Source organism: Vulpes lagopus, chromosome 2 (genome assembly GCF_018345385.1).
Source record: "Vulpes lagopus strain Blue_001 chromosome 2, ASM1834538v1, whole genome shotgun sequence".
In the NCBI taxonomy this organism is placed as follows: Eukaryota; Metazoa; Chordata; class Mammalia; order Carnivora; family Canidae; genus Vulpes; species Vulpes lagopus.
In genome coordinates this window covers 24,602,775-24,629,573 of record NC_054825.1, presented here as the reverse complement: position 1 = coordinate 24,629,573, position 26,799 = coordinate 24,602,775, and the positions used below count along the sequence as shown (strand labels likewise).

At 38.9% G+C, this 26,799-nt stretch overlaps 1 protein-coding gene across 1 annotated transcript in view; it reads left to right on the top strand.

The window, feature by feature from the left end:
• Positions 1 to 1,855: 1,855 nt before the first annotated feature.
• The window catches only part of CFAP58 (cilia and flagella associated protein 58), a 94,123-nt gene continuing 69,179 nt past the window's right edge, over positions 1,856 to 26,799 (top strand). The window contains exons 1-8 of the mRNA XM_041730926.1: positions 1,856 to 2,182; positions 4,292 to 4,440; positions 8,458 to 8,614; positions 9,642 to 9,836; positions 12,138 to 12,275; positions 14,440 to 14,599; positions 18,466 to 18,548; positions 21,781 to 21,972. Of these exons, the coding sequence (XP_041586860.1) occupies positions 1,856 to 2,182; positions 4,292 to 4,440; positions 8,458 to 8,614; positions 9,642 to 9,836; positions 12,138 to 12,275; positions 14,440 to 14,599; positions 18,466 to 18,548; positions 21,781 to 21,972 (1,401 nt within the window). The remainder of the gene's footprint in view (positions 2,183 to 4,291; positions 4,441 to 8,457; positions 8,615 to 9,641; positions 9,837 to 12,137; positions 12,276 to 14,439; positions 14,600 to 18,465; positions 18,549 to 21,780; positions 21,973 to 26,799) is intronic.

Sequence of the window (26,799 nt, the reverse complement as noted above, 5' to 3'; positions counted from 1 at the left end):
ACTGGCTTTCATTCTTGCTACTGGGAATAATTCCATCTTGTAGAATTTTGAAACCATTTTATGGCAGATATCAAATTCCTTACTTCCATTCCCTGAAAACATATCCCATCAACTATTAATGTAGAAATTCCCTGTGGGAGAGCTGTTTATTCCTTACCTTTGTGCCTCCTACAGGCTTTATCAACTTACACAGAGCAAATGTTCAATAAACATTTGCTAAATAACTAAACAAATAAATTAACCATTTATATTATAATAAATATATTAACCATCCCTATTTTTTTAAGTTTTATTTTATTTTTGTGCTGTGTCTAACAAGAAGAAGGTGTATTAGTTTGCCAGGGCAGCCATAACAGAATACTGCAAACAGGGCGACTTTAAACAGTAGAGATTTATTGTCTCACAGTTCTGGAGGCTAGAAGTCTGCAATCAGGGTGTTGGCAGGACCTTCCTTGCCTCTTCTGGCTTCTGACAGTAGCTAGCCATCTTTAGCTTTCCTTGGCTTCCAGCTGCCTCAGCCTAATTCCTGTGTCTGTCTTCATGTGGTGTTTTCTGTATTTGTATTTCTGTCCAAATCCCACCCCTATACTTTTGTTTTATTGAGATATAATTGACATGTGACATTGTATTAGTTTTAAGTGTACAACATAATGATTTGAGATATATATATATATATATATATACATATATATATTATTACCACAGCAAGTTTAGACATCAGTCACTACACGTAGTTACAATTTTCCCTCTTTTTATAAGGACACCAGTCCTGGGTGCCTGGGTGGCTCAGCGATTGAGTGTCTGCCTTTAGCTCAGGTCGTGATCCTGGGGTCCTGGAATTGAATCCCGCATGGGGCTCTCTTCTTGCTCTGCCTGTGTCTCTCTGCTTCTTTCTCTGCCTCTCTCATGAATAAATAAACAAAATCTTTTTTTTTTTTTAAAGGAAGCCAATCCTATTGGATTAGGGCACACTGTATTCCAGTATGATCTCAAGTTAACTAATTATATATGTAATGACTCTACTTCCAAATAAGGTCACATTTACAGTTACTGGAGGTTAGAACTTCAACATATATTTCTGGGGGACGAATTAAACTCTTAACACTAGAGAAATAAGAATTCTTATATAACTGACTCCTAGGTTCTCATCTAAGTTTCATCTCATAGCCAGATCTGCTTGAATTACATCTGTACGTCTGGACTCGCTCTCTCTCTCTCTCTCTCTTTTTAAATTTGTTGTCCAGTAAGCACAAAAAGCAAATCTGGAGAAGCCCTGTGAGCATGGCATAGGGGGCATCTCATAAACTTGTGGAGATAATCGTGCCTAATTATTTTAAGAAATAAAAATGATGGAATATCTTTTAGGATACTATTTCCATATTTCAGATGGGGTTCATTGTATGTGTGATTTCATGATCTCAACACCAAAATCTCCTGATAGCTGACCATAACAGTCCTGGGGCCAGTAAGAAGTGGAATGAAGTAAAATCAGGGCTTGGAATAATCCTAACAGCTATCAAAGTTTATGAGTGCCTCCTGTTTGCCAGGCACTTGGCCAAATATTTAACATAAATGATCCTATGTAATCTGCTTGTTGATACCATGTGGTAGGAAATATATTATTATTATTATTATTATTATTATTATATAATGTATATAATAATTAGTTATAATAATATTATAATAATATTATTATTAAAAATCTTAACCCTAACACACATGTGTACATATATGCATGCATCGGGGGATGAACAAAATGTTTTTCCATCATGTAGTTTTTTGTCAGTGACTTTTATTTTGCTTCTGTGAAGGTTTTGTGTTCATAGCTATTAACAGCAATTCCCAAATAGTAGCGATGTATATGTTGCAATACTCATTTCCCCCCTGCTCTTTTGTACAGGGTAAAAGTGAAAAACTCGCACTGGAAGAAACTGCATTTGAAGAAATCGAAAGGGATTTTCAGGAGGTTCTCAATGAACTTTCAGGAGACAAAAGTCTGGAGAAATTTAGAATTGAATATGAGAAACTTCATGCTGTCATGAAAAAGTCTTATGACAATGAAAAGCGTCTGATGGCCAAATGCAGAGAGCTCAACGCAGAGATTGTGGTTAATTCTGCAAAGGTTGCCACTGCCCTGAAGGTCTCCCAGGATGATCAGACCACCATCGCATCCCTGAAGAAGGTCAGTGATCTTGTAGAAACAGAACCCAGGCAGAGCTGCCATAAATGCATCCTGTATTTAAAACATCCTTCTTTCTTTATATTGGCAGCTCTTGGCTGGTAGTAAATGAGTTACTAGGTGAAAATTTACGTGATTTATATATTTCATAGAACCTTACTGGCTTAGTTTCTAGGAAATTCTGGGTTAGCAAAAAAGAATTAGAGGTAACTAAGTATAATACTAGGGACCTTGGTATGTCTTGTTTGATATAAGATGAGTAATTAAATATCTCATGATGATAGCTTGTTAAACATTTTTAAACGATATTTTCATATTTTTGCTATTCCCCTTCTTTTAGGAGAAATTAACTTGAGAATTCCTAGATAGTGATTTTCACGATCTTGCTTCCTCCTTGATCCTCCCAGTTTCTCATAATGGGAGAGCAGGGATTCAGTCTGGGAGATATTTAGTAAATATGGTTCTGTTTTACCCTTTAATTTTTTATTTTCAAGTGTGTTGTATTATTTTGAGGGTAAAATGTAAATGTTCTGGGCGGCCTGGGTGGCTCAGCCATTTAGCACCTGCCTTCGGCCCAGAGTGTGATCCTGGGGACCCGGAATCGAGTCCCACGTCAGGTTCCCTGCCTGGAGCCTTCTTCTCCCTCTGCCTGTGTCTCTGCCCCTCTCTCTCTCTCTCAAGAATAAATAAGTAAAATCTTAAAAAAAAAAAATGTAAATGTTCCTTGTGATTTCAAGGTGATGAGAGATTAAGAGATTTTAATTTATAATTAAAACCCTAGTGATGAGAAATAACTCATGAAGTTTTTAAACTCCTTGATATCATACAATGAAACCACCCAGTTTAAGTGAATTTCCAACACCAACGCATATTATGACATCTGTTTTCTTAGAAAGGACCTTTTTAAAAGTGCCATTTTCTCCCTACTGCCATTTTCTCCTTTTGTCCAAAAAAAAAAAAACAATAAAAGAAGGCTTTAACTCATTCTATGATGATAAAAAATTTTTTTATTGTAAATTAAAAAATTGGAAATGGAAATCATGAACTGGTTAAAATATAATTGGTGATTGATTGAGACAAAACTTCATAGAATTGCATTTTCACTTAAATATCCTTCATTTGTTCTGCTGAAAATAGTACATATGGTTGCTACAAAAAAATACCCTATAATTGTTTTGAATCACTAAATTATGTGAAGTTACCCAAGACTCATTTCTCTCTCTAATGTGAGTACGAATTTATGTAAATATTCTCTTCCAATTTTATGCTTTGTCAACACGAAAGTGGGTATTGTCACCTTCAGCTTATAGGTTCTTACATGTATAAAGGACTCACATTCCACTTGACAAAATTTTGCAAGAAAATTGAGTGGCAGGGTAAAACTCATGGCTGTTGCAACATTTGCTTTGTTCACTTATTTGAATGGCTGAAATTCACTTTTAAGTATTTTGTTAGTATTCCACATTGCATTTCACAACAGTAAGAAAACCCAAACTGCATGAGTTGTTTCCATTTCCAGCTAGGGGCTTTGTTTTTTCCCCTGTGAGCATTTGATGAGAAGGCCTGAGCATGGGCTTCTGGAATGGGAACCACCAAAGCTGTTGTATACAATTAGATGACAGTGAAGACTACCTTGCTATGAATTGTTCTAAAGTTGACATTGCCATCCAGGACCACTTACTTGGGACCTGAGGACAAAACAGATTTTTCTATTTGGAACTGTCAGGAGCTTCAAATTAAATTCGAAGCTTAGATCTAAGGTCAGTCCTTAATTTTTTTTCCCAAAAATATCTGGACTTGGAAAGCACAAACTTTCATTTTTAATTTTGTAAACCTATATTAACATCTTTATTAAAGATATCCCCCTAGTTATAGCAGCCCTTGCAGGATGTGAGCCAGAACCCCTCCTAAAACTGCTGTTTAGTATTGACTAGCTCGTGTTGAGAAATTCAGTAAGTCAATATAAATGGAATGCATAATGTATAATATGTAACCTTCTTTCCCCACAAGTGATTACTATATTGGAGTTGTTTTATCATTCTGTTTACTCAGTTTATCTTGCATCTGGATCCTAGTTTGTTCTTTCTCACTGATGTCCCATGGCCCATATAGGAAATTGAAAAGGCCTGGAAGATGGTGGACTCGGCCTATGACAAAGAGCAGAAGGCAAAGGAAACGATCCTTGCCCTGAAAGAGGAAATAGTGAACCTAACCAAACTAGTGGAGCAGGGGTCTGGATTGTCCATGGACCAGGATAGCAAGTAGGTCATGACTCTTGATGGATGTTGAACTTGCTTTTGGGAACAGCCTTGGGGCTTGCAGTGTCACCTTGAATGTTTTTTGTTTTACAGAGTTTCCTTCTGTGGTGGTTTCCTGGAGATTGTTTTCCATCTATTGCTAGTTTTTACAAAAGAATTTATTTATTTATTTATTTAATTGCTTGCTTATGCCCCCACACCTTAGAACGTGCTGTTTTCTATGCCAGGAAAGCTTTCTCTTTCTTTCTCCATGCGAACAGCATGAGCAGGGGGAGGGGTAGAAAGAGAGGGAGAAGCTGACTCCCCGCTGAGCAGGGAGCTTGATGTAGGGCTCCATCCCAGGACCCTGAGATCATGATCTGAGCCAAAGGCAGACCTTTGACTGAGCCACTCAGGTGCCCCTATTTTTTGTTTTTAATGCTCCCTTTCTCATACCCAAGAACTCCTAATTTGTGTGTGTGTGTGTGTGTGTTTTTTAAGATTTTATTTTTTTATTCATGAGAGAGAAAGAGAGGCAGAGACACAGGCAGAGGGAGAAGCAGGCTCCATGCAGGGAGCCCGAAGTGGGACTTGATCACGAGTCTCCAGGGTCACGCCCTGGCCTGAAGGTGGCGCTAAACCGCTGAGCCACCCGGGCTGCCCACTAATTTGTGGTTCTGTTAAACTTCTGACTCTGAAGGAATATGGGCTACAACTTCTTCTTCTTTTTTTTTTTTTTTTAAGATTTATCCATTTATTATTCATAGAGACACGGGGAGAGAGAGAGAGAGAAAATGAGAGAGAGAGAGAGAGAGAGAGAGAGAGAGAGAGAGAGGCAGAGAGAGAAGCAGGCTCCATGCAGGGAGCCCTTCCCAGGACTCCATCCCGGGTCTCCAGGATCACACCCTGGGCTGAAGGCAGGCGCTAAACCACTGAGCCACCCAGGGATCCCCAATAATTTCAAAATGAGTAAATGTTTTAGGTTTATTTCTTTCAAACCTGTGTGGAATGGAACTGGCTGCCTTTCTGCTCCAATTTCCAGCTTCTTCCTCCTCCCCCCAAACCCCATGATTATACCCATCATCATCCTTCCTACTTCTCAGATTCTAGGCCAGGAAATAGGTTCTAGGCTATCCCTTAAAGCTTCATCTTGTTGATTCTGCCTTCTAAGTATCACTTCTATTTTTCCCTGCTCCCTATCAGCAGTGCTAATGCCTGCTTCGGGCCTCTCATTTTCTGCTGGATCTAGTGATGGACTGCTAATTAGTCTCCTTCCTTCAAGGAGACATCTCCCCTCTTCACTATCTTCCATATATCAGATTTAGGCTTCTGAAATGTGTGCCTGTGTGCTTCCATCTCTAGCACATGTTCCAAACACCTTTAATAGCTTCCCATTCCCAAAGGATGCAGCCTTGTCATTAAAAAAAATATTTTATTTATTTATTCATGAGAGATGCACAAAGAGAGGCAGAGACATAGGTAGAGGGAGAAGCAGGCTCCCTGTGGGGAGCCTGATGTGGGACTTGATCCCAAGGCCCTGGGATCACGACCTGAGCCGAAGGCAGACGCTCAACTACTGAGCCACCCAGGCAACCCTGCAGCCTAATCTTGAACATGTCTTTCAGGGCCTTCCTTACATAGATCTGCCATGCTAGATTCATGCCCAGAAACACCATGCTTGCTTATGCCCCCACACCTTAGAACGTGCTGTTTTCTATGCCAGGAATGCTTTCTCTTTCTTTCTCCACAGAGTAAACAACTATGCACCCTTCAAGACCCATCTCAAATACCATCTAATTTCATCAGTATCAGCATCTCTGTTTCAACCTCTTCCCCACCCCTAGAACCAATGACTAAGCATGAGAGTACTGTTTTCTCTGTTTCCATAGAACCCAACATCTATCTCCAGTATGGCACTGATCACGTTGTATTGAAAATATTTGTTGAGGGATGCCTGGGTGGCTCAGCGATTGAGCATCTGCCTTTGGCTCAGGGCATGATCCCGGAGTTCTAGGATCGAGTCCCACGTTGGGCTTCCTGCGTGGAGCCTGCTTCTCCCTCTGCCTGTGTCTCTGCCTCTCTCTCTGTGTCTCTCATGAATAAATAAATAAAAAATCTTCTTTTAAAAAAAGAAAACATTTGTCGATATGCTTTGCTACCCATTAGGCTGTGAATTCCTTGAAGGAAGACAACTTTACCTTCCCTTTAGGAGTCTAGCACTGTGCCGGGCATGCAAAGCCTTGCATTAATTAATTAGTCAGGAAAGAGCACACACTTCCTTAGCCATTTTTAGCTATATCTAACTGCTGTCTAGTTTTCTCATACTTTCTAGGTGCGTTTATCCAATATTGAGAGTTAATTCTAAGTGCAGGTGTTAGGGGAGGGAATAGGAAAAACAGAAGATGCAGTGTCTGTAATAATGGACTCTATATTTTCTCATCAAAGAAGTCAAGCATCATCAGAGCAACTACTGAAGAGCAATGTAAGGGAACTGATCGGTTAGGGGAAGTTTTTTTTTTTTAAGATTTTTATTTATTTATTTGAGACAGACAACAGGCACAAGTGGGGAGAGGGGCAGAGGGAGAAGAGGTGCCCTGCAGAGTGTAGAGTCCAATGTGGGGCTTGATCCCAGGACCCCAAGATCATGACCTGAGCTGAAGTCAGATGCTTAACCAGCTGAGCCACCTAGGTGCCCCAGTTAAGGTGAGTATTAATGAGAATTAGAACATGGTGAGGAGAAGAACTGAAGAAACTATCCAGACTAGAATTATATCTTTAATAATGTGCTTAGGCTGTCTTCATAGTAGTCTTAGAATTCGAACTTTGGTTTTTGGAGAAGTTGAATGTGGTCTTGAAGTGTCCTTATTAAATAGTTATGTTCTATCAAAGTTATTGGTAAGTAAACATTGTCGGATTACTGTGCTTCCAATAGTCATTTGATGACTGCCAGTGGCAAGTGCCTCTAGTGCAAGTTCTCTGCTTTCTTGACTCTCACATAGCTGCCTTGCTTTAGACCTTAATTCTGCTGCACAGATCAGATCAGACATAGTCTTTCTACTTTCAAAATATTAATTCTGTGGAAAGTCATGTCAAATCATATGTAGTGGTTTTTGAAATGTAGAAGTAACTGTTTATGATTATATCAACAAATATCACATACTCTCCAATAACTGGCATTATGAATGATTTTCCAAATTTTGTTCTTAGGAATGTCTTATCTGGGTTACATCTCTTTGGGAGAAACTAATCTCTATGGGTGAATGGAGAGAAAATTGGCAATGCATATTATTTGCTTATGTTTATGCTTCATTTTAGACTTTATGGCTGTGATCACAGTCCTCCACCGAACATAGTAAACAAATAATTTCTTAAATTAATATCTCCTTAGGGTTAATTACAAGAATTGACAATAGCAATATAATTGGGATGCCTGGGTGGTTCAGTGGTTCAGCGTCTGCCTTTGGCCCAGGGTGTGATCCTGGAGTCCTGGGATCAAGTCCCACATTGGGTTCCCTGCTTCTCTCTCTGCCTATGTCTCTGCCTCTTTCTCTCTCTGCGTCTCTCATGAATAAATGAATAAAATCTTGAAAACAAGACAAAACAATAGCAATATAATCTTACTGTAACAAATTCAAGTAATACAAAGGCATGGAAACTAAGGAGGAAAAATTATCCCTCCAACTCTTCCAACCCTATATTACACTTTTCAGAGATAACCAGTCACCAGTTTCAATTTTTTTTTGGACTTCTACAAAAATGCCTACAAAACACATATACATGCATATACACAGACAGTGTAATTCTTTAAAGATAAGAAAAGAGATCATATTATATATGTTATTATTGGAACTTCTTTTTCAGTTAATAACTCATGAGCAGCTACTGTGTCCATGACAGGGCATAAAAATCTTTCTCTTTCACACCTGGATAGTGTTAGTCCTGGTCCCGGAGTCTTGCCTATGAACATGAGCTCAGAGGATAATATGAAGGACTCCTGAGCAGATGGCCTTTTAGTCTGAGTCCTGTGTTGTTCTTTTTCAGCATCCGAGATTTACTGAAGTTCAAAGAAGAAGTGACGAAGGAGCGAGACCAGCTCTTGTTAGAAGTGGTGAAATTACGAGAGTCTTTAGCTCAGACCACTGAACAGCAGCAGGAAATGGAGCGAGGCAGAGAAGAGGTGGAGCAGGTCATCAGTCAGGTCTGCTCTGCCAAGGAGGGCAAGATGAAAGAACCTTCCGGAAGCCCTTCCTGTGTTGTTCCTCTGTTCGATTTACTGCCTTGTGGCCAAACGAAGCATCCACGGTTCTGGTTGTTTCTCTGGTTTTACTTCTGCAAGAACAGTTATACTTGTGCATTTCCTCTCAACATTGTGTGTCTGAGAAGTCACTAAGACAGGGCACTGCTTACAATTTTGGCCCAAGAGGATATCCTTGGAAATAGCCAGGATGCCCTGCTTTTGGGAAGGGTGGAAATAGGCTCTTCTCCTTTGTAAGGACTCTTTTATTAAAAAAAATAATTTGTTTATTCATGAGGGACACACAGAGAAAGGCAGAGACATAGGCAGAGAGAAGCAGGCTCCCTGCAGGGAGCCTGATGTGGGACCCGATTCCAGGACCCTGGGATCACGACTTAAGCCAAAGGCAGACGCTCAACCACTGAGCCACCCAGGTGGTCCTGTAAGGACTCCTTTTGAACACTTTTACATAAATTCAGAAGTCAAGTAGATGATTCACACGTGCAATCTCCAGAAGAAAAACATGAGATTCCTTTGAGCATAACAAATATTTTTTGTAGATTTTGGCCATAATGATAAAACTATAATGCTGTTTTTAGTAACATCCAGGACATGTGAAACATAATTTCATATTAAGGGTAGCAGGAAACATTTTATTTAGATCCTATTAATAGAGAATTGTATGAATTCTTTCCATGTTTAACTTCTCTAGAATTCTGGGCTTCCATATTTAATTGGATTTTATACCTTTCTTTGTGGATTTGTTTCCACCATCCAGGTGGTATTTGGTGTGAAGTGTCTGAAAAACAATATAGAATATTCTTGGAAAGTTTTAACATTGAGGTTCAAAGATAACTGTCCTGCAGGGGAAAGGCTACTACAAGGGGACTGTGCTGAAAATGTAAGATTTGAGAAAGGGAGAAGCTTGGCTGGGTGAGACCTGTCCTGGTATGGGCTTCATCTCTTTCCTCTGTCCTTTCTGTGTCCCTAGTTCCAACAAGAAATCCAGCAACGTCAGAATGAAGCTTCACGGGAGTCCCGGAAGAAGGAGAAACTAGAGAAGGAGCTTAGGCAGATTCAGACAGACATGGACACCAGGCAGACAGAAATTAAGGCGCTACAACAGTACGTGCAGAAGAGCAAGGAGGAGCTTCAGAAGCTGGAGCAGCAGCTGAAGGAACAGAAGGTGCACTGGGTGTGGGCTGTACGGCGGTCCTTGCAACAAGAAGGGTGCCTTTGGAGCACTTGGAGTTTTCTTTGGAAAGCAGCAAACTTCCTTCATTAGAGATGTGAGCAATACAGCACTTAGCACTGCATTGCTCTTTGGACAGCTTGTATAGGTAGATATGACCTCCCCACCCCCCCAGCTCCAATGGGTTAATTTCTTTTGAATCTTCTATGGATCTATAATATACATATGGGAAAGTGTGTAAGTCACAAGTGTATAGCTTGATGAATTTTCTCCACTTAAACACATGTTGGTCACCTGTATCCCCCCCAATATACACCACCCGAGATGTCCCCTTGTGCCCCCTCCCAGTCACATGCTCCCCCAGAGTTCACCTCTATGCTGAATTCTAAGCAGAGTTTAATTTTGTCTGTTTTTATACTTTACAGAAATGCAATGTGTACTCTTTTGTGTTTAACTTCTTTTGCTCAGTATTCTGTTTGAGGGATTCATTTATGTTGCCATGTAGTTATAGGGCGGCATTGTCCAGTATGGTAGCCACTGGCTACGTGTGGCTATTTAAATTTAAGTTATTTAAAATTAAGTAAAATTAAAATTTTAACTCCTCAGCTGCATGAGTACCACTTCAAGTGTTCACCATACTGAACAGCACAGATAGAGTGTGCTGTATCCATATCACTGTTAAAACTTCTATTGGACAGAACTCAATGGGCCATTCACACTCATAGTAATCATTGTGTGACCATTACATGATTCATTTTTAACAGGCTTATTTTTAAGTTTCAATTTTAGGAAACCATACTCAGTCTTTATGCATTTTAAAATCGTACTACTTTTAACATTTCCCCTAAAATAGCTGTTTAAGGTAACATTTGAGTTACAGTAATAATTCTGGTCTGTCTTTTCTCTTTCCTTTCCTTTTTTTTAAAGATTTTTGTATTTATTTTAGAGAGAGACACACAGAGAGAGAACATGTGTGTGGGAGCTGGGGGAGTGGCAAAGGGAGGAGAGAAGCAGACTCCCTGCTGAGCCCAAGGCGGGGATCCATCCTACAACCCTGAGATCATGACCTGAGCTAAAATTAAGAGTTGGATGCCCAACCGACTAAGCCACACAGGCGCCCCTCTTCTCTCATTTCTTAAAGAAGCAATTCATGTAATTGAGAAAAGTCATTTCTTGAAAATATTTTCTCTTAGGAAGGTTCCAAAGAATTGCCAAACCATACAGTGTTTTATCACTTACAAAATAGATATTAGAAAACGTTTCTTTGCCAATTGCCTCATTAGTTTTGTATAAAGCCAGAAATCAGATAGGTAATATACAATGTGCAAGTATCCACATGAAAAACATGAGACTTCTTTGAGCGTGAAATTTGAGAGGTTTTTGAACATCATGATCAAACTACAGTTCTTTGTTTAGCAATATCCAGGACTCACGTAAAACATAATTTCATTTTTAGCATAGCCGGCTATGTTTTATTTAGTCCCTATTGACGGGAAATTGGATGGATTCTTTCCGTGTTTAACTTTTGCTTACATCAAGTTATATTTTGGAATAATTGTCTAAACTATCTTCTCTCTTCTCCTTTCAGCACATTTGATATGTCTCCATCCTCCCACTAGTCTGCCAATAGAAATGACTCCCGGCTCCCCCAAATATAATCCTCTTTTAAAAAAATTTTTTTTAAAAAATAAAACCTTGTCTGCTCGGGATAGTCAAGGTAGGGTAGAGGAAATGACACTGACACTAAAGTCAGGTAGATTGAAATCATTGCACTGCTATTCCACGGTTTTGAGTTCAGTTGGATTTAAGAGGAATTGTCTCTGTGTTGGTGTCAGTGAATTGTTCTGCTCACAAAAATGTTGTAGGCATGTTAATGTGGGATCTGCTTCTGAAGATGTAGCATCCCAGCCCCACAACTGATAAAACCCGTTTGAATCTCTGGCTCATTTGCAATGATTATAGCAATTGTTGCATATGCGAAGCTTGCCAAATGGCAAACAGGCATTAAAATATTTATCCGCCACCTGTGAACAAGACTTCCCAAGGCTCTCAGAAAAAAAAAATGATGCTCTCTGTGTTATTCATTAGAAGACGTTGTTTTCCTCAGCCATTTAACATTTATCATATTTGAGTGCATTAGTGTTTTCACCGGGGATAAAGAACAATTTCTACAAAGACAAAAAAGAAGTGTGGTTGCTATGATCATCCCAGGAGATTTGCAGGGCCTCCTGCGTGGATATGCAGATATTGTGATCAGATTAAAAAGCATTAACCAGCTCGTCATGCATCTTTCAGATATTGAACGAAAGAGCTGCAAAGGAACTGGAGCAGTTTCAGATGAGAAATTCTAAACTTCAGCAAGAGAATGAACAACACAGTCTGGTTTGTGAGCAGCTATCCCAGGAAAATCAGCAGAAGGCATCGGAGCTCAAAGTAAACACCGTGTGACCTATCTGTTCCCTAGCACTCCCTCCTTTATTCCCTATTAATAGAGGTTTACCATTACGGTTGGACCCCTTGGTTGCGTAACCTGTATTAGCCTTGATATATTAGAGGCAGGCGCCAGTCTTAAGTGATGGTTTTCTGCCTGGAAGTAGATAATTTGATGACTTCCATTCTTCTAAAACCACAAACCTGAATGTCGATTATATGATTATGCAAATGTTTTTTCGAAAGCAAGCCCAGATGCTCATCTCTGTAACTTAGCCTTGGAAATAACTAGTTGCCCTGAGCTAGATATCATTTATATGAGTGAGTAGCAAAGAAGTCAGATTATATTTTACTACTTGTATGGAGAAGGTGGAATGGCAGGGCTGGAGATGGACTGGTGTTATTGGGTATCTACTTCCAGGATTGTACAACCATGATTTTTACTTTCATCTACTGCAAATTTCAAGACAAGCTTCCCATTTTTCTCCCTGTCTTCAATGAAAAGTGCTTGAATCTTATGTTTGGATAACAGTTTTATACTTGGGTATATATTGTATACCTACACACTTAACAGAAGGGTTTTATGTTTATCACTGATTCTTAAAAAAATCCATAAACCCTTCTCCAGTTATGTTAGGATACTAGGCACAAAATGAGTGACTGATCAAGAATGATATATAGATTTGATCAGTGAATCATAACAGTTTTTGCATCGTAAGCCCTTTTGACAATCTGATGAGAGCATGTACACACACACACACACACACACACACCACACTTATTTGTACATCTTGCATCTTGTTTGGAATACAGTGTAAGATTTCCAGGGTTTTTCTGTAGTCTAACCACAGGGTCTGGGTTAGTAACTATTGAGTTAGAACATCCTATTGTTCTAATTGGAAAGGGCCTTAGTTCAGCTAATTTAGACCATATAAATCTGAGGTAGAGGAGCATTTAAAGCAGTCCAGAATGGTTTGACTTGAAACCATTCTTTACGAGAAAGTTATAAATTGAAGCAGAAATGAAATGACTACTTAAGGCAAAATAATATATTATAGCCCCTAGGTGAAATTAAAATAAAAATACTTATGCCATCAATTCTCTTCTTTGATAACATGAATGGGGCGCCTTGAAAGATGGAATATTTTTGTTATCAGATTCTGAACCTATAGGATTCTACTTCTAGCAATAATCCGAGAATAGCATGCCCAGCTAAGTGCAGTTTCTTCCTTGTCAAGAGCTGGAGATAATTGCTAATGTTTATTTGCGGAAGAATCACTGATTGCTTTTCCAGCAATGTCTAAGAATGGCAAATTAAAAAAAAAATGAATTTAATTTAAATTGAAAAAAAGTCATAAAACTTGAAGTCCTTTGACAAAAATCTGGTGCTTTCTTTTGCTAGAATTATTATTTTGGTACCTTTTGCCATTATGTAGACTTGCTTATTCATGTCACCTTGTCCACCTATCTGTATGTACACCCACTGACTAACATGCTCTGAGGAGGCAGGGCCCTTTCTCTAGTATATGCTATTCTACTACAGTGGCCACGTGGGTTCAAAAGAGTATTTGAATATTTTATAGCATGTTAATAATCTTCTGAGACAGATTACTCTGTGAGTACATAAAAATTGCCAATCAAATACACCATTTGTACATAAAACTCATACATTTATGATACTCAGCATTCTTATCCTATTTGATTCAACAATTCAGTGATACCTTGAGACATCAGGTCTAATCAGTCTTTTTCATTATTTTTTAGCTTACATAGCCACATTTTTTTTCTTTAATTTTTAAATTTATTTATGATAGTCACAGAGAGAGAGAGAGAGGCAGAGACACAGGAGGAGGAAGAAGCAGGCTCCATGCACTGGGAGCCTGATGTGGGATTCGATCCCGGGTCTCCAGGATCGCGCCCTGGGCCAAAGGCAGGTGCCAAAACGCTGCGCCACCCAGGGATCCCACATAGCCACATATTTTATTCAGAGAATAGTTTTTTCAATTTCTCTCAAAATCAAACAGTCTGTGTTTTTATTTAACCCATAGAACAACTTTACACTGACATAGGAACAATTTCCTTTTATTGGTTCTGAGTTTGTCATCATCTAGTCACTGGTTCTTTATCTACTGAGTGTCTCTGGTTAATTCTGTCTCATTAATTACAGGCCAAAGAGGAAGAAGTCCATCAGATGCGGCTTGACATCGGGAAGCTCAACAAAATCAGAGAACAAATCCATAAGAAATTGCACCAGATTGAAGATCAAAAGTCAGAAGTTGAACAGAACAAGGAAACTCTAAAAAATCAGATCTTGGGATTAGAGAGAGGTACAGCAAGAACCATTTTGCACTTTGTTTTATTCCTTTGCAAACATTTCATAGATGACTGATGTATTTTGGTAATCCAGGGCTCTATGCATACAAACACAAACCATGCCAAATGTAATCAATAAAATAACTTTCAAGCTGGTAAGCAGCCAATATGCAGGGGACATAATTTTGCATATCTTAAACTTTCTTACCTTAAAAAAATTCTTCAACAAACTATATTGGCACAATGTAAATTCAGCCAAAAGTATTGCTCAGTACTTGTCACTGGAATAAATAACATGTATACCTTCAGGTCCTAGTTCTACATGACCTTCTGCTTTAGTCCCCTTTCTCATGGAAGATGGGGAATAAATTAAAATGAATGTCCCCCACTAGCAGTATTTGGGACACTATTATACAAAGAATCAGTGGAACAAAAATAAAAGGCTCCTAACTTCTTTGTTAGTATTTTACCATGTGGTAAACATTTGTTTTACCAGCTATCACATTGCCCTGTGGAGGAAAAGTTTAAGAGCCATGGAAGGCCATATAGCACAGAAAAGTCATTAAAGATACAAACTATGGAGTCACTGTCTACCTGGGGTCAGATCCCACCTTTAATGTATGTATTGTTGGAGGATGAGATGAGCTAATACACATAAAGCACTTGTGGATGGTACCTAACACATAGTAAGTGCTTACCAAATGGCATCTCTTGTTATCCAGGATATTACAGTTTATATAAGAAGTAAGATAGAAGACCATCTTATTCTGAAAAAGAATATGATTGAAAATAGGATATGCTAGTCAAATTTGGTTTGGCAGAAATAGCTCTGAACTTGGAGACAGAGGACTCAGGTTTGAATTTAATTATGCCAGAGTATGTGAGGCAGAAACATGTCATTGAACTTATGTGGGCTACTATGAGTTGTAGGTCACTGAAGGAGGTAACATACCTAAGAACATAAAAACATACATTGTCTCACTAAAAGTTAGGCAAAAGCTAAATATCTAGGTAAGGTTATCCAGTTGACTATTGAAAATCCAGTTGACTATTGAACAACATGTGTTTGGACTGTGTGGGCCCACCTGGATGTGGATTTTTTTTTTTTTGATAAATACAGTTCATATAAATGTATTTTCTCTTCTCTATTATTTTCTTAACAACATTTTCTTTTCTCTAGCTTACTTTATTGTAAGAATATAGTGTAGAATACATATAACATACAGAATATGTGTTGGTCTACTGTTTATGTTATCAGTAAGGCTTCCAGTAGACAGTAGGCTATTAGTAGTTAAATTTTGGGGGAGTCAGAGTTATATGTGGATTTTCAACTTCGTGGGGGATTGGCATCCCTAACTCCCATGTTGTTCAACAGTCAACTGTATTTGTTATGTAAGCCTTTGAAAAATGCAGATATTTTTCCTTCTAAAACATCAGGAAATAATCTTTTATTGAGGTATAGTTGCAGCTTATCTTGATAATTTCTCCATCATTCATTCAATGGCTTGAGTGCCTACTATGTGTAGTGCACTAATGTTGGTTGAGTGCATGGAGGTCACTGCCCTTAGGGTGCTTATGATTTTGCATGAGTTTACAATCTAATGTCTTCAGTGACAGGAAGAAAAATAGAATTACTAGATCATATTTTGTAATTGGTTTAGTGACTTTTAAAACACTCGCATATTTAAACTTCTATACTTTTGCCTGCTAAGTTTTGAAAAATAATTATTCATTCAGTGTTCAACCCAATTCTTCATCCTTAAGTCATGTTTACAGAAATTATCATGCTCTCTCCTATGGTTATTTTATAACCATATAACCATATTTTATTTTATCTCATTAGCATCATTATTTCTTCTTAGGTGCCTCTTCCTTTTGATGTGTCCAATCAAAGAGTGACATTGGACATAGTAGTTAGGAGCACGAGTCCTCCATGTGTTATGATTTTCTACCATAAAGCCCAAGGAACTAACTGATAAACTGCCAGAACTAATGAGAGTTCACTGAGGTGGCAGATTATAAAATAAATATATACATATCAATACTTTCCTTTCATACAAAGAATCAGTTAGTTAGAGTATATGATGGAAAAACCCCCTCTCACAATAGTAACTAAAGTAATAAAATATCTATAAATAAAGTTACTAGGACACTGCAAGACATGTATATAAAACATGCTACAGAATTCTATTGAGAGGTATAAAGGAAGACTTGAAAAATGGAGAGATATATGAAGTTCCTGGATGAAAAAGAGCAATATGATAAAGATATAAATCTGCCTAAATTGATCTATACACTTAATATTTCCAATAAAAATTTCAGTAAGTTATGTTGTTGGGAATTGAAAACTGAGTCTAGAGTTCCTCCTGAAGAATAAACAGGTGACAATAGCCATAAAATTCTGGAAAAGAGAAGTGATGAAGGAGCATTTGCCTTACTAGGTGTTCAATATTATGAAACTTCGGTAATCAAAGAGTGTAGTGAAAATGCCTCATAAATGGATCAATGGAAGAGATTGGAAAAAACGCAATAAGACTCAAGGTTATCATTAAAATAATGGTGTTGTTTCATACCAGTGCAGTATGGATAGTTAAGAAAATGGTAGCATGACAATAAGTTACTTTTTGGGATAAAAAGTTTACACCAGATGTGGAAACCAGAAGGCCAAGATTGAGAGATTTAATGAAATAAAAGCTGAGGGTTTTTAATGTATCAAAATTTCTCTCTATAAAGGCAAATTGACCAAAACATTGCCAAAGAGCTAATGTTTTTATTATATAAAGAGTTCTTAAAAATCCATGAAAAGGACAAACAATTCATGAGAAGAATGGGCAAAGAGCAAGTGTGGGCAATTTTAAAAACAGAAACACAAATAAATTCTCATTAAACATGAAAAAGTAGTCAACTTCATTACTAATCACAGAGCTGTAAATAAATACAGACATATGGTTTTAATAATCTATTGGATTGTCAAAGATCAGAGAGCATAATATTCACAGGTGTTTTGGGTGTGGATTTAAACTACTATTAGAAAAAAAAACTACTATCAGTTTTCTGGAAAGAAATTTGGTAGTAGGAGGAAATGCCTTTTTTTTTTTTTTAATCACCTTCAATCCAGGACTTCCTCTTCTAGAGTAACAAATGAACAAGAACTTTTACAGAATTATGGCTTATAATTGCAAATAAATAAGTAAAATGGAAGCAATTTAAATGTTAAGGTGGGGGATTGACTAAATATATTATGCATTTTCATATAGTGAATTATCACAGAGGCATTAAAATCTGTTGTAGATGCATATTTATAATATATAGAAGCATTTATTTTATGTTAGTTAATTATAAAAGCAAGCTACAAAACAGTATGTGCAGTATAATTCACTTTTGGTATATATATATATATATATGAATGTGTGTATATCTATATTTTTATGCACACATATATTTGCAAAGGAAAAAGTCTGGAAAGAGACCTATTAAAATCCTAAGTAGATTCTGGTTGACTTGAAATTTTTTCCCTCTAGTTTATTTGAATGTGTCATTTGTTTCTGTATCCCAAATTACATGTATAATTAAAAAGATTTAAAAGAGCAAGGACTTTTGGCTTCAGAGAAACCATGCTCCCAGCCTTAGCCCTGTCACCTAGTTGCAGACGGTTGGCATGTGGCTTAATCTCACTAGTCTCAGTTTCCATCTGTTCAGTGGGATGGGAGACCTCCTTCACTAAATTATAGTGAAGATCATCTAAGACTCAATAAATAGTAGTTTTATAGCTGCAGATAAACACGTAAAGCAGTTTCTGTGTCACATCGGCTTTGTCTTTGGCAGATTCTTTCTTTGGTCAGCTCCATATTTCTTCTTCTCTTTCTACTTTGTCATTTAGAGGTGGAAGCTTCAAAGAAACAAGCAGAACTTGATAAGAAAGCAATGGATGAGCTTCTGAGAGAAAGGGACATATTAAATAAGGTGAGCTTGTACCCATAGCATGGTAAATAAATATCTTTCTTTAATGCTATGATATCTGCCTATAACCAGTTGTGCAGGGGAAGGAAGACTCTGAAACGAACAAAAGTGGATTAGAAATAAATAATTGTGCTCCGTTTTCTTCCAAGCTGCCACACACAGGCCACCATTCACAGGCTGAGAACTGAAACTGCATTATCACCCTTGAGCACAAAGGGACTTGGGGGAATTACCATATAAAAGAGCAGAGGATTTAAGAGCATTGTGTGGATTCTGAGTTTATTGCTAGTGTGTTATTTGGCATCCTAAACAGTTGATCAAAATTTCTGAATTTAATATCTATGATCTACAACTTCTGCTAATCCAGAAGATACAAGTGAGTGCTAATACCATTTTACCTTTGAGTTTGGTTTAAGAAGGGCTGGTTGATGCCGTAAACCTTCCCTCCATCTTCTTTCCTAGACTGTTGTAGGTTTTGTTTTAGTTTCCAGCCCTTTCGTCTCTTAGTCTTTGAGCTCAGTCTGGTCCAAAGTTGAGGCTTGTGGGAGCTTGAGGCCTGCAAAGCCTCCACTCAAGGGATGACCCCTACCCTCACCCCTTTCCTCTTCAAATGGGTCCAGAGAATTCCTTCCATTGACATCACTCTTAGCAGGCTAACTACTTTCAAGGATTTAGGGTAAACTTTCCTGCCCTGGGATTTCCTCCAGGGAGAAAAAAATCCAAGGGCCAGGTATAGAGTGAGGAGGCTGCTTCCAGAACAGTCTATGGCCTTTGGCCAAGACAGCTTCATCTCATCAAGTAGAAACAACCTATATTTTTTCAACTTTCATTATTTCTTTAGGTTTCCCAGCGTTGAACAAATATTGACAAAATAGACCGCTTTGGAAGCTAAAAGGAGACAAAGTAGGGATCTCAGGAAGTAGTAGGAGATTACATATCTTTACATGCTGAGCACTTCTTAGAAAATCGTTGTTTTTTGCATAATCCTGGAAACTTTATTCAATAAATTCGCACATGCAAACAATTCGTTTGATTTAGAATTTTAAATGTATTTTTAACACATACATTGATGCATTTATATTTTTTGTATACTGGTAGACGACCAATAGATTTTCTGCTGCAATAGGACATGTAGTACAACATTAATTTTACATTTATTTGTTTGATTTAACTAATGTCAGTTCCTCCTCTAGGGCAGGGTATACTTTTTTTCTTTTCTGGCCAGTGCATCCTTAGTGCCTAGCGCAGTGCCTGACCCTCTGCAGGTATGCAATCAACCTTCACTGATAATACATTCCTTCCCCACTGACTTGAAATGCCATCTTCACTGAGTGAATGAGCTGCATGGTTTCGACAAGCGGCAATGTTAATATATTTTCGTTCTTTCAGTGTCATGTTAAAGTGGCTTTGTCTTCTAGAGAGTGAATGTTTAATTCAATACTTGAAAATCAAGTTGACCTTTTCTATTTTCTGCATCACCACCCAAGTGAGGTGTAATGTGTTTATGTTCCAGTGGTTTCAGACCTGTCTGCAGGTACGTATTGCTTAGAGATTTGGGAAGGGACAACCAAGTACCTCATCAAACCCAAGGACACAGCTGGGCCTCATGAACTAATGGGAGCCTGACCTGACATTCTTGGGGACACATGAAAACCCTCTGTTGCCACCACTAGATTTGCTTTCATTCCTTTCTTTCAGGGAAGATTGCCTCCCTGCTTCTCAGTCCGATAGGCATCACCAACAGCTCCCAGGTTTACATCCTGTATTGAGTTGCAAAGAGCTAAAGGCCCTGTTTCAAAAGTCCCTGGTCCATTCATACCTATGGTCAGAAAAGTGAGTCCTCTTGCATGAGCGTGGCTGCCAGAGTGGCCCTACTATTGAATCCATATTTTCGGGGGACAATCTGGCTTCTTGGGCAGCCAATACAAAGGAATTTCCATTTCAGCATCAGAAATCACTAGTGCAGCTTTAAAAAAAAACAATGTTGGTGCCTGGGTCCCACCCTAGATCCACTGAGTCAGAATCTCTGGGAGTTGAGACAGAGACATCTGCATTTTTTTAGAAACTGGGTTCATTGTGTTATTGTGGTAAAATACGCGTAAGGCAGGATAGACCATGAGTGACAGTGAGTCCCATCACAGTGTCACACAACCATCACCACTATCTAGCTACAGTTATTCCCCCACTCTCTGCCTCTCCCACCCTGACCAACTCTGACTTCTGCTTTCTTCTTCTGTGGATTGGACTATTTGGAATATTTATGTAACTGGAATTATATTATATATGATCTTTTATATACGGCATTTCTCACTTGGAATGTTTTCAAGGCTTCAACCATGCTATAGCTTGTATCAGGACTTCGTTCCTTTTTTATGGCTGATTGATATTCCACTGTGTGTATAGACCACATTTTGATGAACTGTTCATCAGCTGATGGACATTTGAGTTGTTTTTCCCTCTTGGCTTTTGTGACTAGTGCTGCTGTGCACATTCATATACAAATTATTGTTTGAACACCTGTTTTTGGCTCTACCGGGTGCATATACCCAGGAGTGAAATTGTTGGATCATACATTTACTCTAGACATTTGCGTCTTTAAAAAAATATTTTATTTATTAGAGAGAGAGAGATAGAAAGAACAAGCAGTGGGGAGGAGCAGAGGGAGAGGGAGAAGCAGGCTCCCTGCTGAGCAGCTGCCTGATGCGGCTCTATCCCAGCACCCTGGGATCATGACCTGAGCCCGAGGAAGATGCTAAACCGACTGAGCTGCCCAGACACTGATATTTGCATTTTTAACACATTGGTTTTATTCTACTTTGTAGTCAAAGCCCTGTTACATGATTCGATTCAGTTGTTCTAAGCTCACAGGAACAAAGCTAGAGCTGGGGTGGAGTTTACCTTTGGGGGGTCAGCCGGTCCTGGACTCAAATCCTGGCTCTGCCACTCCCCCATTGTATGAACTTGTAGGCAAGCAGCTTAACTTCTAAACGTCAGTTTCCTACCCTTAAAATGGGAGCAAGACAGTACTCACTTCCTAGTGACATTGTGGTCACTTAGTATATTTACGGATGGGTTTGCCTTGTGCAAAATTAACATAATAGCTGTAGAGAATATGATTATTTTTATTCACCCAAAAAACAATATTATCTAATTATTTTAGGGATGAAACAGGATAAATGTATCTCCAAATCCCCACACATTTTCAGTAATGTGGCTGCTCTTTTGTCATTTTTAGAACATGCTTAAGGCGATCAATGCGACCCAGAAACAGATAGACCTGGTAAAGCTCCATGAGCAAGCCAAGAGGAATCTGGAAGAAGAAATCCAGAACTACAAGGATGAGGCTCAGAAGCAGAGAAAGATCATCTTTCAGCTGGAAAAGGAGAGAGATCAGTACATCGATAAAGCCAGTGACCTTACCCAAAAGGTAAAGTCACTCCTTGAAGGTGTGGGTGGAGCACAAAGCACATCCTTTCTGATTGTCACACACTGTAGCAAAGAGAATTGCTTCAGATTTGAGCCTGTGGTTTGCATGAGAATTTAAGAGAAATGATGTTGACAGAAGGGAAGCTGTCCCAGAGCTGATCTGGGCCAAATTGTGAAGTGGACAAAGCTTAGGGGATCCCTGTTTCCCCCTTTGAGGCTCCTCCTGTGCACTTTCCCTGGGTTGGATGTATAGGTTGGGAGGAGGTGCTGTCAACATCACCATCTCCATACCCTTTGTTCTCACCCTCCACATCTGTCCTTGAAATCTTTGTCCCCTCTGACCAACTGCTTCCAACTAGTTGTTAGGAGAAAGGCATCTTAATTAAATGGTCTCAAATTAAGATGTGAGTGACTCCTGGCATCAGGTAAATGTTCACACATTCAAAGAACATTTCTATTTTGCAACTATTGTGAACCTAAAAGCTCACCAGTGGTAGAAATTCACACATCAAGTAGCTAAGTCCCAGATCTCTACTTCCTGTGAACAGCGGCATCTTGAAGAATGACTTCAGGGATTTGGTTCTACTTGAACCAGTTGTCTTAGCACGTTGCCAGCATTAAGCATGAGTGGTTAGACTCTGCTGTCTTCAGTGCATTCACAGATGGCATAGAGCAGGAGGTTTCATGAGAGGGGGTTTATGATGTCAGGAGGGGGCATTGGAGGAAAGCTTTAAAAAAAGATTTTATTCAGCTATTTGCAAGAATGAGAGTGAGAATGAATGGGGTGGGGAGTGCAGAGAGCTGTCTGCTAGGCTGGATCCAGGACCCTGAGATCATGACCGAGGCAAAGGCAACTGCTTAGCTGACTGAGCCATCCAGGTGCCCCTGGAGGAAAGTTTTAAGTATGAGGCTTAGAAGAGGTTTTGGGAGAAAAGACTAGTTTAATGAGATTTTTTTTACCTCCTGGTAAAATGTTATCTACTTTACACCATAAGCCCTCTCCTTCATCTCCTCAGTGAAATCTACAGTGTTTACCAATGCTCTTGTATGTTATTTATTTATTTATTTTGGAGTGGAATCTCAGTGAAGATGACAAGGACAGCCACCATTTTTTTTTTTTTTTTTGGACAGCCACCATTTGAGTGATAAACATTAACAAAGTGGGGGACCAGCTTTCCTGTTAGAAAATCAGCTTCTTCCTGCTTAGGCTAAATAAATGCTGAGCAGATGTCTGTTGAACATAAGTTTGGAAGAACACAAATACATATGCTCAGTCTAGCCCTGGCTGGACGTGTCTTCCTTGTCAAAGATCCCCCAGTGATTCTCATAGCCCTAATTGAGGGCCATTGGAATACAGTGTGTTTCTCTTCTGACTTAATCATCTTACAAGCACCATTGATTGATTTCCTGATGCTGAGAAAACCATCAGTTGTCAGTTCAGGAACTCATATTCCACAGTCTGGGTTAGCCTAGCCCATCAGGCTCTGCATCCATTAGCTTAAGCTGTAAGAAATGACCCTTAAATTTCAGTGGTTGATAACAACAAAGATTTATTTTTGGCTCAAATTAATGGCCTTTGAGGGTCAGCTGCCACCCTGCTTCATGTCCCCTTTACTCTAAGCTGATTCTGTTGGGATATGCTGGCCTCTTTCAGAGGGAAAACACTGTGATAGTGGACTCTGTGATGCTCTCAGAGCTTCTGCTGGTAAGGGAAGGGCACAAGGCAGGCTTGTCCACTCATATTCCCTTGGCCAAAGCAAGTCTAATGGCCAAACCCAACATCCCTGGGTAGGAGTATAATCCTCCTAAGGGAGGGGCACTGTATGGTGAGACGGTAAACATATCTGAACATATCATCTGTCGCAGCTCCTCCTTCACCCTCCTGGTACTCAGTCTTTCTCTACCCCTGGCCACCATCACACTTTCAAAGTTCACGGTTAAAAATTCCAATGTGATCTTAGTATCACTCCTGGCCTTATAAACCTTGGTCACATCTCAGCAACCTGGGCCTGTGCTTTCTAACATTTTTTTTTTGTATCCTTAGTAAATGTAGAAAATAATATGTCCATATCTTGTGGGAAGAAGGGAGAAATGGTTCCGGGCTGGAGAGGACTACCCCAGGGAGGCCAGTTGCCCTGGTCCCACCTGGTAGAGTGAGTCGGTATTTTGGTACATACCTCTAATCCATGCAAGACAAAGCAATTGGTCTACTGTGATTTATGGGACAGAGTCCAACCTTGTTGTTCTCTCTGCAAAGTCCTTCCTTCCCTTCTCTGCCTGGAAAACTCCTCTTTATCCTTCAATACCTGGCTCATAATCCTCATCTCTGGGGTCAGGCCTGCTCCGACTCTCTCCTTTATGGATTTGTTGGTAGCTCTGGAATGGCACTTATCATCCTGCAATTATTTTCTTTGCATATTTGTTTTTCCTACTTTACAGTGAGCTCATGGAACTAGGACTTCATCTCATTCATTTCTTCATTTCCAGTACGCTGGCAATAGTAGGCACCAATAAAGTTAAGCAAATGTATAGGTGATGAGTGATAAAAAGGATGCTGTCATTTTTTAACATAGGATTATCTATTTTTTTGTTTCCTTGTCAAAGTGTAGAGGTACCAAGTTTTGCTGGTAACTGTTTTTCATAATCTCTGATGTTTAACTGCACAAGATCATATAATGTAGCACTAAATTATTTAAGCACAAGTTCTTAACAAATTCTTTATCAACTACATTTTTTTTCTATTTCTTTCTTAATCCCTGACGGCATATATCAGCTGCTACAGCAACTTGCATCATCTTTGGACTTTTTTTCTTTTTTAAGGATTTTATTTATTTATTTTAGAAAGAAAGTGTGAGTGGGGTGTGGAGGGGCAGAAGGCGAGGGAGAGAGAGAATCTGAAGCAGGCTTTGCAGAGCCTGTCATGGGATAAAATCTCAGACCCTGAGATCATGACCTGAGCCAAAATTAAGAGTCTGATGCTTAACCAAGTCAGCTACCCAGGTTCCCCCGGGCTACTTACTCAGGACCTGCATGTGCCCCTCCCCATATTTTATTTTTTCTTTTCTCTCTCTCTCTCTCTCTCTCTCTCTCTCTCTCACACACACACACCCCTTATTCCCATAAAGAGAACATTCCTTTTCATGTATTCTGTTTATCGGGAGTTGACGACTGATACCAGGGGTTGGGGATAATGTCACAAAATTGTTGTTTTCATCTATCTCTGGGGTGAGTATATGTTGTCCCAAGTTTTGACTCAGCAATTTCTTTTGTAAGAACTCAATTTACAGAAAAATATATAAAAGAATATTCTTTAACATAAATTGTGCCACACTTACCTGATAAAATATTAAGTATCATTAAAAACATGTGTTTGAAAAATATTTTTTTTAAATGGGGAATACATTCACAATATGAATCTGATAAAAACAGAATGCAAAATCATGTACATGGTTTGACCTAGTTTTATCAGTGTGCATAGGAGAAGGATTGGTATTTGATTTTGAGCTCTTCATATTACTTATTTTCTAGATAGGTACCAAATATTTTTTGAAGGAGTGAATGGAAAGTGTAATTAGAGATCTGACTTAACGACTCAAAGACTTACTTTTAAGTATTTATATTAAATTCTTCTTCAATAATATATTTATTATTATGGGACTTCCTTCACTTTAGATTCACTGGATGCATGTTGCCAGAATGGACAATCTTATCTGAATTATCCTTAGCAATTTTAGCTGTGAGTGACTTGCGGCCTGGTCTCTTCTGCCTTCTGGGCTGCAAACACAGTGTCAACATTTGCCTTCTGGTTCTTTCTGTTTAGAGAAAGAAAGGTGAAATCTTAGATACTGAAAGCCCAACATTATATTTTATTAATTTAACTTGGCATTTGCAAATGAGGAAGAAGATCCTTTTCTGTGCCAGAATTGGATGGCTCAGAATCCCAAACCTTTTCTTATGTGCTTATCTCAGTCAACACTTGCCATAATAATGCAGCATAATACACAACCACCAAATCTCACTGGCATGCAAAAATAAGCACTGCTTTATTTTTTTAAAAATGATTTTATTTATTTATGAGAGAGAGAGAGAGAGAGAGAGAGAGAGAGAAGCCCGACTCAGGACTCAATCCGAGGACTCTGAAATCACAACCTGAGCCAAAGGCAGTCACTTAACCAACTGAGCCACCCAGGTACCCCAATGCTTATTTCTCACACATCTGCAGTTGAGTAGGAGTCGGGTGGTCTAGGCTAGGCTTGCCTGCACTTGGCTTGAAGCTGTGAGTTGGGTCTGGTTTTGTTCTACATGTTTCTGGTCTACCAAGATGCATGGTGTTCTCATGGGGAAAGGAAAGCAAAGGACAAACCCAATCACACGGGCACATTTCAGGGCTCTCTCCTTGCCTAATGTCCTCTGACATCCCATTGGCTTTGACAAATCACATGTCCAGGTCCAACAGCAAGGGGAAGACTCTTCCTGTGGAGATGGTAGGAACAGGGAGAGGGAGTGAATATTTGCAGAACCCTAAGATAATCTAGTACAGTAATTCAGCACTTTTTATCCTCATGCTTTCTCCTCTGCTGCACTCTAAATTTTACTATTTAGTTAAATTACGAGGCACCAGGAATGGCATTATAAGTTGTGGTCCACCACATTTACTGAACTTTTATAAATTCTGGGTAAAACCATTCCTGGTTAATCATTACATCCATAGCACATTTTGCACATTATGCAGTTGGCTCATTTTAGGACCCCTCCTTTCTCATCCTAAATATTAAACTGGCTATTTCCTTTCCAGACATTTTATATGCCAAAAAGCATCCTTTCACAA